This window comes from Pristiophorus japonicus, chromosome 9 (assembly GCF_044704955.1).
Source record: "Pristiophorus japonicus isolate sPriJap1 chromosome 9, sPriJap1.hap1, whole genome shotgun sequence".
Classification (NCBI taxonomy): Eukaryota; Metazoa; Chordata; class Chondrichthyes; family Pristiophoridae; genus Pristiophorus; species Pristiophorus japonicus.
This window is the reverse complement of record NC_091985.1, coordinates 84,902,523-84,919,757: the sequence shown is the minus strand read 5'-3', so window position 1 is coordinate 84,919,757 and position 17,235 is coordinate 84,902,523. Positions and strand designations below refer to the sequence as shown.

General features: G+C 40.8%; 1 protein-coding gene across 1 annotated transcript in view; it reads left to right on the top strand.

Moving 5' to 3' along the window:
- Window positions 1-17,235, top strand: part of LOC139273124 (neurexin-1-like) — a 2,375,046-nt gene that overhangs the window by 1,259,192 nt on the left and 1,098,619 nt on the right. The window contains exon 15 of the mRNA XM_070889537.1: window positions 6,534-6,653. Coding sequence (XP_070745638.1) covers window positions 6,534-6,653 — 120 coding nt within the window. The remainder of the gene's footprint in view (window positions 1-6,533; window positions 6,654-17,235) is intronic.

Genomic DNA, 17,235 nt, shown 5'->3' with positions numbered 1-17,235 from the left:
AATTTGTAAAATATAAAAATGTAGATAAATTTAGACATTATCCTTCACATACCATGGCTAACTTATTCTGAAGATCACAATGATGTCTGTCTTTTCAAGAGAGTTTCATCTTGTACCATGTGGTTTCTCCTTTCTGTGTACTCATGTGGTCACCTTTGGTTCTTTTTCTCCTCCCATGACGATTAGGAAGATGTACACTGTTCCTGTAGTGAGAATTAATTTTCTCACTTATCCATTAGTATTGTTTATTTGTCTGTGTGCTATTGAATTTTTTTTATATTAATAAACAAATATGTTTATCACAGTATTTGATATACTGTGATAAACATATTTGCTGAGAGACAACTCTTCAAACTTTGTATTGACTACACAAAGGTTTTTCCAGGACCAGATTGTGATGGTTGATACTTTCCCAAGAATCAAAAATTGTGTAAATTTTAGGAAGCGTATCAAGGAAGCCCTTAAGTGTAAAGACTTCAACAGCTTAAAGTGCTCATGACATTTGAAAAATGCTGGAAATAGGTAGCAGGTCTGTCAGGATCTGAAAGAGAAAAGACACATTGACATTTCAAGTAGGGACTCTTCATCAGGATAGATTTTATTTTTTCTTTCTGATGCTGATACACTTGCTGTGAATTTCCAATATTCTGTCTTTATTTTGAATTTTCAACATTAGTATTTTTGCTATTTATCTCAGCTAATGAAATCACATTTCATGGACAAGTTCAAAAATGTTACCAGAAAAATTATTTTTGTTCTCATCAATACTCTTGAGCCTCAAGATATCAGGAAGAAGTTGCATCAGATTCAATGTGTTGGCCAAAATCCTTTCTCAAAGAATATGCCTGGATCAGCATAGATTTTTATTTCAGCAGGATGAACCACTGACATGAAACTGACTGGAAACTGTACCTTGATGTGCACAGTTCCCCAGTTAGAATCAGGTAGTGACATTTGTCTTTGGCTGTAGAGCAAAACAGATAATAGTCTATCAGTAGCCTATTTTACATTCCACTCGATTTTCTTTTCCATTAACTTCTGTGGATTTGGAATACACTGCCTGAAAGGGTGATGGAAGCAGATACAATAGTAACTTTCAAAAGCATATTGGATATATACTTGGAAGGGAAAACAATTGCAGGGCTATGGGGACTGAGCAGGATAGTGGAACTAATTGGATAGCTCTTTCAAAGAGCCAGAACAGGCATGATTGGCCGAATGGCCTCCTTCTGTGTTACATTATTCATATGATAACTTATAAGGTTAAGACAGCAGGACCAGAGAGCCATCAGTGTCATGCTATCCCCTGAGCTGAAAAGATGCGAGAAGAGAAGAAGTAGACAAGGATCACAGTTGCAGTTGGCAGGGTGAACAATGCAAAAATTAACTTATTTTATTCCAAGGATTCATTTCAGTATTCAGGTGCATTGCGCCATATTGTAAGGGTTTCAAAAGTGATTTATTCTTGATGGAGGTATTCATTTTGTTAATCTTTCAAGCTATACAAGTATTGACGAAGCATGGAGAATAGTATGTTATCTTACTGGAATTTTGTTTCTTAAAAGATAAAAGACTGAAGAAATTTGAATAAGAACTTCAGAACACATTATTAGATGGTCACATTGGTCATTATCCCAGGAAGCTATCTGTAAGCATAGGCTTAAAAATTGCCGAACTTTACAGACCTAATAAAAGGATTCAGATACTGTACATAGTATGTGTAAAATGAGCTGCCCTTTGGTACAATTTAAATCCCAAGATCTTAATGAAGTGCCTGTCGGAGATACCTACACAAGTATAATTAATCAAGATTGATGTCTAACTTCACCTGGCTGATTACCAAAATGTACTTTCTTAAAGGGTCAAAACTGATGTCCACTAAGTACTCTTTATCATCTACCAGCTCCATCTGGTAGTGAAAAACATTGTACACTCCCATTGGAACGTTCTTGAAATACCTTTTTTTTAAACAATGAATTTCTGGCATGTGCTGGATTGGTCTTTCTGCCACATAATTATTTTTTTCTGGAGCTTCTGGAAACTAGTTGACATATTTCTAATTGGGCCATAACACAGCAGCTGAAGTATGTCTCAAAGGCTTAAATTTAATGGCCTCTTCCACCTCCATTTCCTATACATCAAACCCTAGCTGCCTGAATTAAATGAGTTAGCTAAATGCTGACCTAAAGTTTATCATGCAGATTTAATGACACAAGTGAATTCTACTTGGCAGAAAGTTCACAACGATAATCAAATTTGTGTTTTTGTGGAGCAATTGTTGTTCACAGCTTGTTTTGTTTCTCATTGTTCCTGAACACTACTTGATAACAGGTGGGTTCGGAGCACATTTTTCTGTTAAGAAAGCTGTTTGGCTACCATTACAATGCTTCTTTTCTCAAATTCCAGTTTACTCAGCCTTTCTGTTGACAGACAATGCCACAATAAAAAAAAAATGAAAACGCAGAGATTGTCATGTTCCTTGACTTGGTGCTGGAGACAAAAAGTGCCCTTAGCAACCCAACAGTCAGTCGGGATTCAGAGAACTGTACAGGCCTGCTCAGCAGAATCATGCTATGGGTTCATGAATTAACTTTTCTTCAGCAATAAATTAGTTATATGCTTCCTGGAAATAGCTACTTAACACCGGAAAAACACATCATTGGAAGTACCTTAAGAAAAAACATATGTTTCTTTTCCCCACTATTCTGGCACCTTGATACAGTTGTGAACTCTGCAAAAGAGAAGGCTAACTGGTGTGGCTCAGTTTTCTCCTCCAATTCCAATGTTGGTGATATTAGTGATGAACCTTCTTCCATTCTGTTCATTATAATAAATAGCATCAACTTTAATCTATGCCAGGCCATGAAATACTCCGCTCTCTGATCTCCAATAAAACTGAGTCCTTCTAAAATTACTCCCATCACCCTAAGATATGTACCTCCAAAATTACCTCTCTTTCTTACACCCAGTCCACCTTTTCTTTTCCTTGTAAATTTGCACATATTCATCCTATCCCAGTGAACAGTGATTCCCCTGAGGTTTCCGACAACTACCCTATTGCCCTTTCAGCTGTACGTTCTAATTTTATAGAAGCTACTGTTAACTCTTAAATTATCCATCACCTTGAAGGTTCTGCCGAGCCCATAATTGCTGGTATGGTTTTCAGCATGGATGCTCCAATAATGATCTTGTCATCTCTATTATGAAACTTCTTGAACGTTGCTGTTGAAAGACTCTGGTTAATCCAAAACCTTTGACAGGATCTGGGTGGTCTCCCATAAAATCTACATTCAGGGCTTTCTAGCATCTTCAATCATTCTGTTTGTGCTGTAATTCATCACTGACTCATTCCATTAAATCTGGGGTTCCCTGGGGTCAGTCTTCCCTCACAGTCGTATCAATGGCTTTCTCTGTTCTTTATCCAATCAGATCAGATTCTTCTGTGCACTCATCAATTTCCTTTCAGAGCACGTGCTGAGTGCACACAACCTCCACCCTTCACACACTACAGTGATTGATTCATTAAAGCTTGATTTCCTTGATGGCAACTGCTCGTTCAAGATACAAGAGCTGATTTTAACTGAGGGCAGGCAGAGGGCAGAGCTCCTCTGCTGCCTGTCCATTCTTGCCAGCTTCAGGCCCAAGCTATTTTGAGGGAAGGGCATCACTGGAGGCTGCCACCAGAAAGTTAAGTTTGAATTATTTTACTTATTGTGGAACCGGAAGGAACAAGATTTCTTCTTCCAACCTTCACATTAAATCCTCAGACTGCTGCCGGCCACTGCTGACCCCTCTGCCAATTGGTTCCCTCCCTCGGACTCTCTGCAGGACATCAGCTGATATTTGAGCCAGCCGATTTTGCTGCTGTCCTGGACCAGTGAGTTGCCTCTAGGTGCACAACTAGCATCTGCAGCTCACCAGTAATAGCCAAATGAGGCCAGTGGACCAATATGATGTGGTCCTGCCAAGAGTCTCATTAGGTGCATGTAGCATGAGCTGCACTGGAATCGTACTGCAATTCAGATGGGATACAATTTCTCGGCCACATTTCTCACAACCCCAAAATAGGTTTGGAATGAAGAAATCACTGCCAATTTGATTTCATCCTTCTGAAATACCAATCCTACTTTATTTTAATATTGGTTCTCTGGACGTGAGTGATGCAAAGCTGCATTTTTTGGCTTTCCCTAGTTGCCTTGAGAAAATGGCGGAGGACCTTTTCCTTGAACCTTGTGCTGATAGTGCTTCCACGATGATGTTAAAAGAAAGAACTTACATTTATATTACACCTTTCATGACCTCAGGTTCTCACAAAGTGCTTTTCAGCCAATGAAGTACATTTGAAGTGTAATCACTGTTAGAATGTAAAACATTTTGTGCACAGCAAGGTTCTACAAATAGCAGTTTGATAAACACCCAGATGACCAGTTTACATTATGTGTTAAAGTCTTGATTGATGTTTGAACCTACAACCTTCTGAATTAAAGTTAAGAACGCTGCCACTAAGCCAAGCCTCAGAGATTCCAGCATTTTGACCCGGTGATGATGAAGAAACAATGGTATGAATTGATGAGAAAGGTCCCATGATGTTGCTGCTCCCCATCTGGCTGTATTTTAACTGAATCTCATGTCCTGGCCTCAACAACCATTTCTCCAAACCTTTTCATATGCTGAGCACTCTCTGCATAAAGAAATACTTTATGGATTCTGTCCTAAACTGGCCTTTCAAAACCTTGAATCTGTGCCCCCTTGTCCTGCTGCTGTGATGTACCTGAAAAGTATTGTTTCTTGTCTCCATTGCGCTATCTTTTTGAAGCTGAACAGCCCCAGCTTGTCCAATTGTTTGTTAAATTTTATCTCCAAAATATTAAAGACTTACTGCTTTGCTCTGCTTCTGGAGCTTAGATGATTTCCGTATGTTACCATGGTCACAGTACAATATAGCTTCAGCATGACCATTAGGATCTCAGTTCAGCCAAGTTGGCAATATAATCTAGCATCCAATCACTTTGTTTATTGCCACCTTACAACTCTTTTGGGGGGGGGGGGGGACAAAATAAACATTAGATCAAGTGCCCCCCGATCTGGGGGACACTCCGGACACTTTTAACTGCCCCTTTATTTTTTGCCACCTCACATTCGGAAAGTTTTCAGTTCCAATCACAGTATCTTGTATTTATTCACTCTGAACTTGATTTGCCCCTGTGTAAGAACTTGTGCATTGATGACAAGCAGCTGATGATAATTGCACTCATTAAGATCCCACAAACAGTAAATGAGATGAATGATGAGTTGTTTTTTTGGTTGTGTTGGTTGAGGGAAGAAACTGGGAGAATTCCCTGCGCTATTTGGATTTATACCATGGACAATTTTATACCCACCTGAGCAGGCAGAGGGGTCTCACTTTAATTTCTCATTCAAAATGCAGTACCTTCAACAGTGCAGTACTCCCCTAATAATGCATGTAAATGCCAGCCAAGATTATGTGCTCAAAGCCTGGTTGGGGGCTTTGAACCGACGATCTTCTGATTCAGAGGTGAGAAAGCAACCAACTTTGCCAAACTGATTTTTAAATAGAATTTTATGAAACATTCATGAATCAAGAGTTGTGATTGTCTAGCTTTCTTTTATTAAAAAATGAAAATGGCCACATGGGAGCATTTTATAGAAGGCACAGGAAGGGAATGCCACATGATCCTGAATAAAAATATCTTAAAGGGATAGGCATTCCTTTGGTGACCATTATTTCCATGTTATGTGAATCATAACAATTTAGAAATATGTAATGTTAAACCTATAGGTGAGTAATCTTCCTCATATCTAGCTTAGTTGTGCTTGCCTTACCAAAACAGCTTATTTTTTTAATCGTTTATAATTATTATAATGCTATGTGTATCATTCCGATGGCAATATATAGCCACGTATTCTTTCTGGCTTGCTTATCGATGATAAAGGGCTGCTGTCATATCTTTTGTTATTGCATCTTTCTCTCCTTTTAGCAGCATGTTTGCTCTGAATCTTTTCCAATGTTTGCTAACATGCCACTACTGCTTACTAACCTTTTACATATTTTGCTTTTATTTTGCTGGCAAAGTTGCATTGATGAAAGCTGACTTGCAAGGTAGATAGCTGTGTGTTTGTACAAAACAAGACTGAAAACCATGTCTGTGCAATACACATACAAACAGCATATATCTGCTTTGGAACTCGATTGCATTTAAGTCAACATTTCGGAATTAAATAAATATTTTTTTAAAGTATTGCTTATCATGGGGCTTTCAGTCTTGAATGTTTGTTTTTATATCAGTTATTTAGTATGTTGGATACATTTGTTTTGCAATCTCCCTTGGATTCTGATTTCCACTAGTAACTGTTTAGAAATGTCAAAGTTCTTACATTCATTCTGACATCCAACCTAACCATATTCCTTTCTATGTCCAGTTTTCAATTGACAGAAAGCATGAAAAACTTATTACTGTAAGACTAACGATATGTTTGGGCCAAAATGCAAGTTTTTGTGTGTTCTGACTCAGGGCCAAGCACAACCTGTCAAGAGGATTCTTGTGGAAACCAAGGTGTCTGTCTGCAACAGTGGGATGGCTTCACCTGTGACTGCAGTATGACCTCCTATACTGGCGCCCTGTGCAATGACCGTAAGTACATAAATAAATGTTTGTAATGTATCATACTGTTGTGATTCCCAAATTATTGCAATGCTTTGAATGATATGACTGATTATGATGCAGCCTGAAGCTGAAGGATTTGTGCAATAATTCAATGAGTACGCATTAATTTTATAAAGAGATTGATTATGAAGTGCAATGTGAAATGCAGAAACAGATATAAGATGCTGCTGATTCCATTGTTTCAGAAGCATTGAGCGTTGTTTGATGAAAATATTGCTGAGTGTAATTGTCTAAAAGCAAAATATGCATGTGTTGCATGTGGCAAAATTCTCTAAAGGTTCTGCATGGTCACTCTGCTTTCGAGTGTCTTTGATGATTTGATGTTGCCAAACAGTATCTTTCTGTTGCATTTTAATGCAAAGTTAAATGAGAAGCACGTGGTGAATATAAGAAGTCTTGTTAGATCTGGTGAAGTGTACTGATGTATTAAGTAATGCTTAGTAGGAATGGTTCAGCTTGTCAGGTCAATGTATCATCAAGTTGGTAATGAAATACTCTCTTCAAAATATCTTTGTCTCAGTTCCCTTCTTTATTATCCTCTTTGCAGCCACATACCAGTCTCTGAGACTGCCAATCTCAAGGGATCATTGTAACCCTCCCCACTAGGCAGAAACCAAGTGGGCAGTTAGTTAAGCCAGTGGGACTCCCCCCAACAATATCCCAACCTTCCCTGTCATTCCCAGCCTCCTGATTCCGCAGGCTATGATTTTAGCCTGCACTTCTGAGCCAGCAAGATGGACACTTGCCAGAAACTGGCAGGGTCCTTCTTTAAATTGGCAGATCAGGCTCCAGTGATCGGGGCCCGACTGCTATTTTAACCGTGGGCCTGAGCGGAGAAGCAATTGTGGTTTTCCCCCCAGCACAACCGAGCAGGAAGAGGAATCAGGGCCAAAAGAGGACCAAAAAGGTAAGTCTATATTTGTTTTACTTTCCTTGCAGGGACAGAAGGAGCAGAAATGTTCAGGCGTCCACTGCTCCGGGCTCTCCCAGCTGGTCCACTTACCCGAGTGCTGGGGAGCGTTGCTTTGATCCTTGATGGCGGCCTCTGCCATTGCTCAACCGCCTGCCAGTCAGCTGCCACATCCTGTCAGTTACAGGTGGGAAAACTAACTGAGGGTATGCAGATAAGGCTCGGGAGTTAAAATCTCCCGGGGCTCACGATGCCAAACACAGGGCCGTTTGCTGTCCACCTCGGTCTCCATCTGCCCACCTTCCATCCTGAGGTAAAATTAGAGCTACGTCCTCACTCCTCTTCATGCTGTCTTTCCTCAACATTCCCTAATCTCAACTGTCACATTAGTGTGTATATACACAATTCTTATATGCATGACTAAAGAATGAGCTACTATGATAACTTTCATTAAAAAAGACTATTACAGTGTGTTCAAATAATAGTCATTATCAAAATCATGTAATTACTTTAAAATCTGAACTAAATTTCATACCTATTTAGTTTTTCTGAAAAATTACCCCATGTAAAATATACAATGGAGTAAATAAATTACAGATCTAACTTAAAATCTATTGCTCAATATATCTTTTGGATCTAACTTGGGACCTATTACTCAATAAATCTTTCATCATATTTGGTGCTGCACAATGCAATAATTTACAGAAAGTAACTGCAAAGTTGGAGATCATTGCAAGACAGTAACAATTGTAGCGTTCAGAAGATGTCATAAAGTGAGACATTGAAACTATGCAGCTTCTGAAAGTAAAACACATTTTGTTTTACAACTCCTGGAAGCTGGCATCCAATTGTCGTCTACATACTGCAGGAAAAACATTAATGCACTGTAAATATATAGAGCAAAGTACAAATGATTTCTGAGCTTGTGGTGCTTGTGAGGGGAAATATTGAGTGATTCAACTATTTCAATTAATGAAATGAGTAAATACAGTGGATGGTAGTTTTTTTCTACTAAATTTACTGGATAAAACTAGGAATAATTCAAGATTTGGAAGTTGTAAGCTAAACAACCATTAAAAAGGTTTTTTTCTGGTTTGTTATTTTCTGAAGTAAATTACTCCTAATGAAAACCTAACCAATAGACTTAATAAAAAGAGTGCTTAGCAGAATCTGCTACAATGAATGAGTTGGGTCAAGTTCCCACAGGATGAGTTTTTGATTTGATTTGAAGAAGGCCCAATTTGAAGCCATACTACTCCCATAGGGAGGTGAAAAAATCTTTGGTGATTATCTCAGGTGATTATCTTAAGATTGCTGATTCAGTAAGTATTTGTGGCCTAACCAAATTAATAATGTGAGATTAGATGTTGATTTAATAAACAGAGTATTTGACTTTCTTTGTAACATACTGTTGGAGTAAGTAAGTTTTCAAATATATTGTGTTCTTTCTCACACAGTGATATACTTTGTTTATCTTGGAAGTGAAAGGGATGAGTTAGGAGCCAATTATTTGTGTTTTTAATGATCCTGGAGAGTTATACATGGGAAACATTTGTATTGACAGTTTACTTTATAATAAGCTGTCCAGTATAATGGTAATTGTGTTTAGGTCACATTCATTGTTGAGGTTTGGAATTCTTTGAGATTGATAACTGGCAGTTGGATTAATTGGTGTGAAAAGGTTAAGTTTCAAAATAGTTTTGATTGCTTTCCTTCTTGTTCATATGTGTGTATATATATCATCATTATTAATGAATGAAGAACAATTCTGAATAATTTATATGCCATCTGAATGTGAGGTAAAGCTGTGTTCCAAAAGCTAATCCTGACATGTAAAATTCATCACATTTTTGTTCTTTTTTGTTCTTTCAAATGCAATATCTTTTGAGGAGTTAATGTTAACACTGAGATATTAACTAAGTCCAGCAGATGGCACTGCACTCATTTAAACTATATTCTGCTTTTCATCCTTGTGGTACAATGTTATACAGGTAACAACAACAACTTGTATTTATATAGCGCTTTTAATGTAGTTAAGCTTCCCAAGATGCTTCACAGCCGTATTAAGAGATAAAAAAAATTGACACTGAGCTGCATGAGAAATTAGGGCCAGTGACCAAAAGCTTGGTCAAAGAGGTAGGTTTGAAGCAGGAAAAAGAGGTAGAGGCGTGGAGAAGTTTAGGTAGGGAATTCCAGAGATTTGAGCCTAGGCAACAGAAGGCATGGCCACCAATGGTTGAGCAATTATAATCAGGGATGCTCAAGAGGGCAGAATTAGAGGAGTGCAGTCTTCTCGGGTGGGATTGTGGGGCTGGAGGTGATTGCATATAGGGAGGGGCGAGGCCATGGAGGGATTTGAAAACAAGAATGAGAATTTTGAAATCGAGGTGTTGCTTAACCGGGAGCTAATGTAGGTCAGCGAGCACAGGGGTGATGGGTGAGAGCGATTTGATGCGAGTTAGGACATGGGCAGCCGAGTTTTGGGTCTCCTCGAGTTTACATAGAATAGAATGTGGGAGGTGTAACATTAATGTATTGTTAATAATCAAGAAGACAATTTTTGATATCACAGAAAATAGTTAAACTTGTATTCCTTGCATGAAAAGTTCAATCTATGCTGCAAGATTTTCACAGAATAATACCTTAGAAAACTGCTAGACTCTGGTGCATGATGCTTTCTTGCTTTTAAAAATAGCCAATAAGATTCTGTTGCTGCTGTAACCAGACACACAAATTGGTAAAAGTATCCAGCTCTTCTGAAATGTACATGTACAGCCATATTTTGTAAATGCACTTATTTCACCACTTCAGTAATTATCTCCATCACCCAGCACTATTTGGAACGCAGGAAAGGAAAAAAAGGAACTTGCATCAGACTTCAGCCCAAACACTTCAGAGCTATCATTATAGGGCACAAAAGCACCTGGGCCCAAGTCTTTATAATTCTTCCCTCCTTCCCTTGGCCTCTAATTGATCCAGCTGAATCCACTGTGCATAAAGGCATGAGCGTGCACCAATACATTACAATTTAACTCATAATTTGGAATTAAATGCTAAATGTAAACCATCTAATTTTCGCATCTGATTAATTCAGAGGTGTCGTCTTTCGGATGTGACATTAAATCGAGGCTCCGACTGCCCTCTCAGGAGGACGTAAAAGATCCCATGCTACTATTTTGAAGAAGAGCAGGGGAGTTATCCCTCAATCAACATAACAAAAACAGATTATCTGGTCATTATCACATTGCTCTTTGTGGGAGTTCGCTGTGCCACGTTTCCCACATTAGAACAGTAACTACACTCCAAAAGTACTTCATCGGCTGTAAAGCGCTTTGCGATGTCTGATGGTCGTGAAAGACGCTATATAAATGCAAGTCTTTCTTCTTTAATTTGTCTATCTAATTGGTTATATATTAGTGGTAAATGTTGCATTTTTTAATGTTGTGAAGCAAAACATATATTAGAATGCTTTACCTCATATGCTTTAATTGTATTGTTTCACAAATCTACATTTGTAATTGGCTCGAACCTCATAAGCTAAAAGATCCTGAAAAACATTTTGTCCATGCGCTATTTGTAGTAACATATAATATACTTGTAAGAAATGTGTTCATGGTTTTACTGCAAATGATGAAGAGACAATCAGCCCCTCCCTCCGTGGCTGGTGGTGCAGTTGGTGATGTTCCAATCCACATGTCGGGGAATAATGGAATGTGGTTCTGCAGCCATGATTCCCCCAAAATGGATTCCAGCTACAGCATTAGAGAGGTACCAAGTGGGTACTGGTCACTTTCTCATTGATAGAGATTCCTCTTATTCTGTTAGTATCTAATCATAGAATGACATTGGAAGAAAGCTGAGAGCTGGTCCCCTGGCTACCCATGCACTCATATTAATGCATACCCCAAGGAGAGTAAGAAGGGAAGGATTGATAATATTGACAACACTTCCAATATTTGCATGGGTCAGTTCTGTGGTTAAAAATATAAGAACTTACTTTAATAAAATAAGTTATTTCTCCCATGGGTGCTTCAGCTATCATAAAATGTCTGAACATTAATGTTTCTCTATACCCATTAACTAATTGTGTATATTTGAAGGTTTGTCACAAAGCAGTACAGGAACCAATTGTAAATAAATGTCAAGAGTCAATGATTGAATGCACAATATTTGAATTTTATTTAATTTTCTCCCCAGCAACAGAGCTTTGTTGCAATAGAAACATCAGATGAGCACCTCAAATTAAAATGACTTTATTCTTCATGCACCACACACAGAGTACCTTGGTTTATGCAAATTAAGAATAAGTTTGGGCTTTCACAAAAGAAAGTTTACATGTTGATTGCTTTTAGTTTTTTAAAGTCTTAAACTGATTTGTTTTAATAGTTTGCATTCTTTCTTAATGATCAAGAGGCTGAAAATCTGTGAGTCACAATCCTGGTGCTTACGTTAGGATCACAACCCCTGGTGCCCTCCAGTGCTGACCCTATTGGAATATTGGGACAGAGCGAGGGCGCCTCATCAGTCAAATTCTCATATGTCTGTTTATTTTTACAAGCAGAATAATCCACTGCTGAAATTAACTATAACTTGAAACCCAAACTGCATGTGCAGCTGAATGATGTGGCTAATGATGTGTCAGTGCGCTAACCTATCTGAAGTGAGTTCCCACCAAATGAATTCTTAAGGGAAAGGGCACATGTAAGCAGGCATCAAATTGTAAAGCTGTTTGAAAGAGCATAGATTATCCAGTGAGTGTGTAATCTGGAATGCTGTAGGTGGAGGGTCGGGAGGTACTGGGTTACCGCATGCCTTCTGGGAGTGGAGGATGTAAAAGATTCCATGGCACTATTTTGAAGAAGAGCAGGGGAGTTATCCTCTGTGTCCTGGCCAATATTTATCCCTGTAAGGGGAAAATGGGAAGACTTCTCCTCCCACGAGTGGACCCTCTGATATAAAGGGTCGACGCTCGCCCCAACCCACGAAACAGCCCCCGGAGTTAGCAGACAGCGACGAATGGCAAGGAATAACGATCTTTATTACGAACGTCCGGGAACACCTCTCGTCACAGCTGCCTGTAAGTGGAGATGCTCCCCGAACAGCACAATCATACAACTTTTATACATTTCAAAAACCCCTCCGTTCCCTGGTGAGACCTCCCTAGATCTCTAATTGGACTACCTTATTAGTGCTACTTTGGATTGACCGGCCAAGACCCTCGTGACCACCTTAGGACATGACTAGAATGACTTCATTAGGTCAGAATTTGTTGATTCTCTTCGATGCCCGTGAGTCTGCCTCGAGCCTCTTCGCAAGGTCTTATCAATGTCTGTTTAGGTTCTCACATCGTATCCTGTCGGAATATTATTGAATTGATAACTTCTGGAGCCTTGGTGCTAAAGTATACAAGGTCACAGAGAGGCCTTTTACCTTCTTATGGGTCGGTGCAGGAACCATCATTTTAACCCTTGTCCCGCTGGTACCCCTAATGCCAAATTTTTCTCTTGCAATCCCTCAATCAACATCACAGATAATCTGGTCATTATCTCATTGCTGTTTGTGGGAGCTTGCTGTGCACACATTGGCTGCCGCGTTTCCCATATTACAACAGTGACTACAGTTCATAAGTACTCCATTGGCTGTAAAGTGCTTTGGGATATCCTGAAGTTGTCAAAGCCCTTATATAAATGTAAGCCTTTGTTTATATGTGTGCATTGATCATCTAAGGCAGGGGTTCTCAGCTTTTCACTTCTGAGGCCCCCATCTCATGTTATAAAAATTCTATGGACCCCCTGTAGCACAACACAAGTATATTTTCTGTATAAAAATGATTTCCACACCGCTCCCACTCACCATGCTGCTGCTGCGGTTATGCCGGCACTGCAGAAAATACTGGTCTCCACGCCCATCCCACTCACTCTATCCCTCCACATGAAACTCAGTCACCTGACCCCCACCCCCCTCAGTCTCCCTCTTTCCCCCGCAACCCCGACTCCCTCACCGACTGTTCCCAGCACATCAGCCACTCATGGTTTTCTGCTTGATTATAAGTCAAACAGTCTTTTTCTCCCATCTCCAATATTTTTATAACTAATAAACTGAAGTGTACAATGAAAATGGAAAAAACTAAATTTTTTAAGGCCTGTCTGATTTTTCTCCTAAATTGCGTGCAGCAGTGTCCAGATTAATGTTTTATTCCTTGTGACTCCAGGGCAATCCTGGAAGGTTGAAATCCTGGCTGGAGGCCAAATTTGGGTATGAAGAAACAGATCTGCCTTTGATGTCCTCCTTGGTAGAGCAAGACTGCTAACACTTGGGTATAGGCCAGCAGGTGAAGAATGAATACGGTTTGGCACCAAGGGGCAGCCAGCACCCTTTTAACTATACTACAGTGTGACTCAACATTCTTGCTAAAATCTATCGGCTAACCGGGAGTTTCCAATATTGAGCAGAATAAATTAAGGGCGCAGTCGGACGCTTTTGGTCGCGAGTCTAGATATCAAATCGGTTGGACACGTAGATGGCGCTCTGCTGGAACTGGCGGGAGGGAAGCGGAGAAGAGAGATCTCAAGCCAGGGGATCTGCGCTGCTTCTGTCCTCACACAGACGTTCGGGAGGGAGAACAGAGGTCTGTGTCGGGGCTGGAGCCAGTTTGCTCAGCTCGATCTCACCTTTATGCAACGGTGTATTATTTTTTAAATCCTCGGTTATTTATGATGGACTCTTTGAAAGCCTCCTGCGGAGCCCCCGGTTGTAAACCCCTGATTTAATGCATGTGCATTAAACTTGTTTTTACACTGATGTCTGTGGAGGTGCCCGACTGAGGACCAACAGTGCAAACGTGGACCTCCACTGATTCTTGCATCCAGGCTTCCACTGAGTATTAAGCAACTTAAGTGTGTTTACATTGACAATGGTCAGTGCTATGCCATCCACTGCTGTGGACCATTGGCGCTCCAGTACTGCTTCCCCTCCCCTCCACCTAGCTTCACAGGGGGGAAAGGATTCTTGTGCTACTCTGCAACATCAGTAACAGCACAACCAGCTCATTTACCTTGCAGCATTGTTCCTGACGTCTGGTTACCATATCCTGTAGAAAGCTGGCGGTGGTACATTTGTGTATGCTTTCAGACATTGAGCAAGTGTATTTTGTATTGCTAGTTGTTCATTGCTAGAGTATCACAGCAGATCAGTCCTTAACGATACTATCATAAATGCTTCCCAAAACAGCCGCCCTTGAACTTAGTCCTTCCAACTATGGTTGCATTTCCAGCCTTCCCCTTCCTCGCTCAGATCATTGAACACATTATTGCTGCTGTTGCATTTCATGATCAGAACCTGAAAGGTTTTAGGGAAAAATTAGTTACCTTTAACTATTGTATTTTACAGCAAAGTTTATTCACGCAATTTAGAAAGAAAAAGGCTCTGAGACGATAGGTATTTATATGCTGCTGGTCGAACTTTAATGGTGTCTTCCTGTAGAATGTAAGCAATAAGTGATTTCTTTGTCTGCCTCAAGCAAGTACATCCATATCTTCTGCAATGACAATTTCCCTGGCCTTCAGAGTGACTGCTGTCATACACGAGGTTCTGTCTTTGAACTTCGTCAATTCTTCATTTACATGCTGCTGCTCAGTGACGTTATCCACAAGCATTTGGACAGCTTTCATATCTATGCCAACCATATATTGCTTTATCTTTCCGGCATCACTTTCAACTCCACAAATGTTGCCTTGCTATCTGACCGTCCAATATCAAGTAGTTCCTGAGCCAAAATTTCTTCCATCAAAACAAAGGGAAGTCGTCCTATTCCCACCAAAAGTTTGGCCCATAACCCATAATTCCATTCTCCTGTCCTGATGGTCACTCAGGCTAAACCCACAATGCCCACTTCTGTGTTCTACTTGATCCTGAGCTGAGCTTCATGTCCCACCTTTGTGCTATCATTAAAAACTGGCTGCTTCTCCAAAACATTATCTGTCTTTAACTTATTCCTACTGCAGCTGAATCTCTCATTCACACTGTCATGTATGTCGACCATGTATACTTAACTGTATAGTCACATAAGGTGTGCCACCAAAGTGCACTGAGGTGGGAGACCTGAGGGTCACCTGCATAGGTGTGCAGGGCCCAGTATAAAAGGCTGCCACTGTGCTTGTGCCTCACTCTGGAGTTACAATAAATGGGACTAAGGTCACAACAGCCCAAGTACAATATTAGACCTCATGGAGTCATTCATAAGAGTATCAAAGACATAACAACTGGCGACGAGATTACGAATTTTCATGCAAAAATGACTAACGGTGCATTAGAATAGTTCTCAGAGGGTGAAGATTGGGAAGCCTTTACGGAGCAGCTCGACCAATATTTCGTAGCAAACGACCTTGTAAGCAATGATCCGGCCACGCTGGCAGATAAGCGCAGAGCTATCCTGTTGACCAGTTGTGGGCCCGTGGTCTATTTTATACACACCGCCGCCTCGAGGGCCAGGAAATCGTGAAGTACACTGCCGACCTCAGGAGGCTGGCAGGACCGTGTAAATTAAGCACATCCCTCGCCGATGCATTGCAGGACGTCTTCGTAATTGGCATCGGTCATGAGGCCCTTCTTCACAGGCTACTGTCTGCCGAAACCACCTTCACTCTGCAGAAGGCCATCAGCATCAGCCAGGCATTCATGACCTCAAGCTGCAGCTCCAAGCAGATGATGACTCACTCTCAGGACTCAAACCCGGCAAGTACTGTAAATAGAATGGCGCCTTTCATAGGCAGAACTGTTGAACGTGAATCTGCCCAGGGCAGAGAGTACAGGCCCCCGAGTCCTTTAACTCCGAGTCCGCCGAGGGGTGCAAACGTAAGTCGAGTAGCACCATGCTGGCGTTGCGTAGGTAATCACAGGGCTCATCAGTGTCAGTTCAGCGATTATGTGTGCAAAGGCTGCAGCACAAAGGGCCACCTCCAGCGAATGTGCAAAAGAGCTGTGACTCACCACGTGGAAGAGGAGTCAGCAGATCACTGTGAATCCAGCGCGGATTACGAGGAGATGGCTAGAGAGGCAGCTCAGTCCCAGGATGAAGTGTATGGAGTATATACCTGCACCACAGATTGTCCTCCAGTGATAATGGAAGTCGAGATAAATGGCGTTCCAGTCTTCATGGAAGTGGACACGGGGGCGAGTCAGTCAGTAATAAGCCAGGAAGTCTTTGAGAGGCTACGGAACGATCAAGCTGAATGACCCAAGCTGGTCCCGGTTCAGGCAAAGCTGCGCACCTATACCAAGGAACTGATATCAGTTGTTGGTAGTGCGGATGTAAGTGGTATGGTGCACAATTTACCATTGTGGAATGTTTCAGGTGATGGACCAATGCTATTTGGAAGAAGATGGATGAGGAAAATTCATTGGAACTGGGAAGACTTCATCCCTCCAGCGATCGACGTCCCCCATGCTCAGAGGCAGAGCAAGCCCCCACCTTCGGTTGGACCAGGCACCGGAGAGCAGATCTGCACAGCCCCCGAGGCAAAGAAACGCAACTGTAATCCACCCAAAAAATGTACCAAGATGTAAATGTAAAACCGATGTGATGAACTTGAATACAACTTGCATGTAACAGGCCATTAGCATGATCTCTGTGTGGGTGCG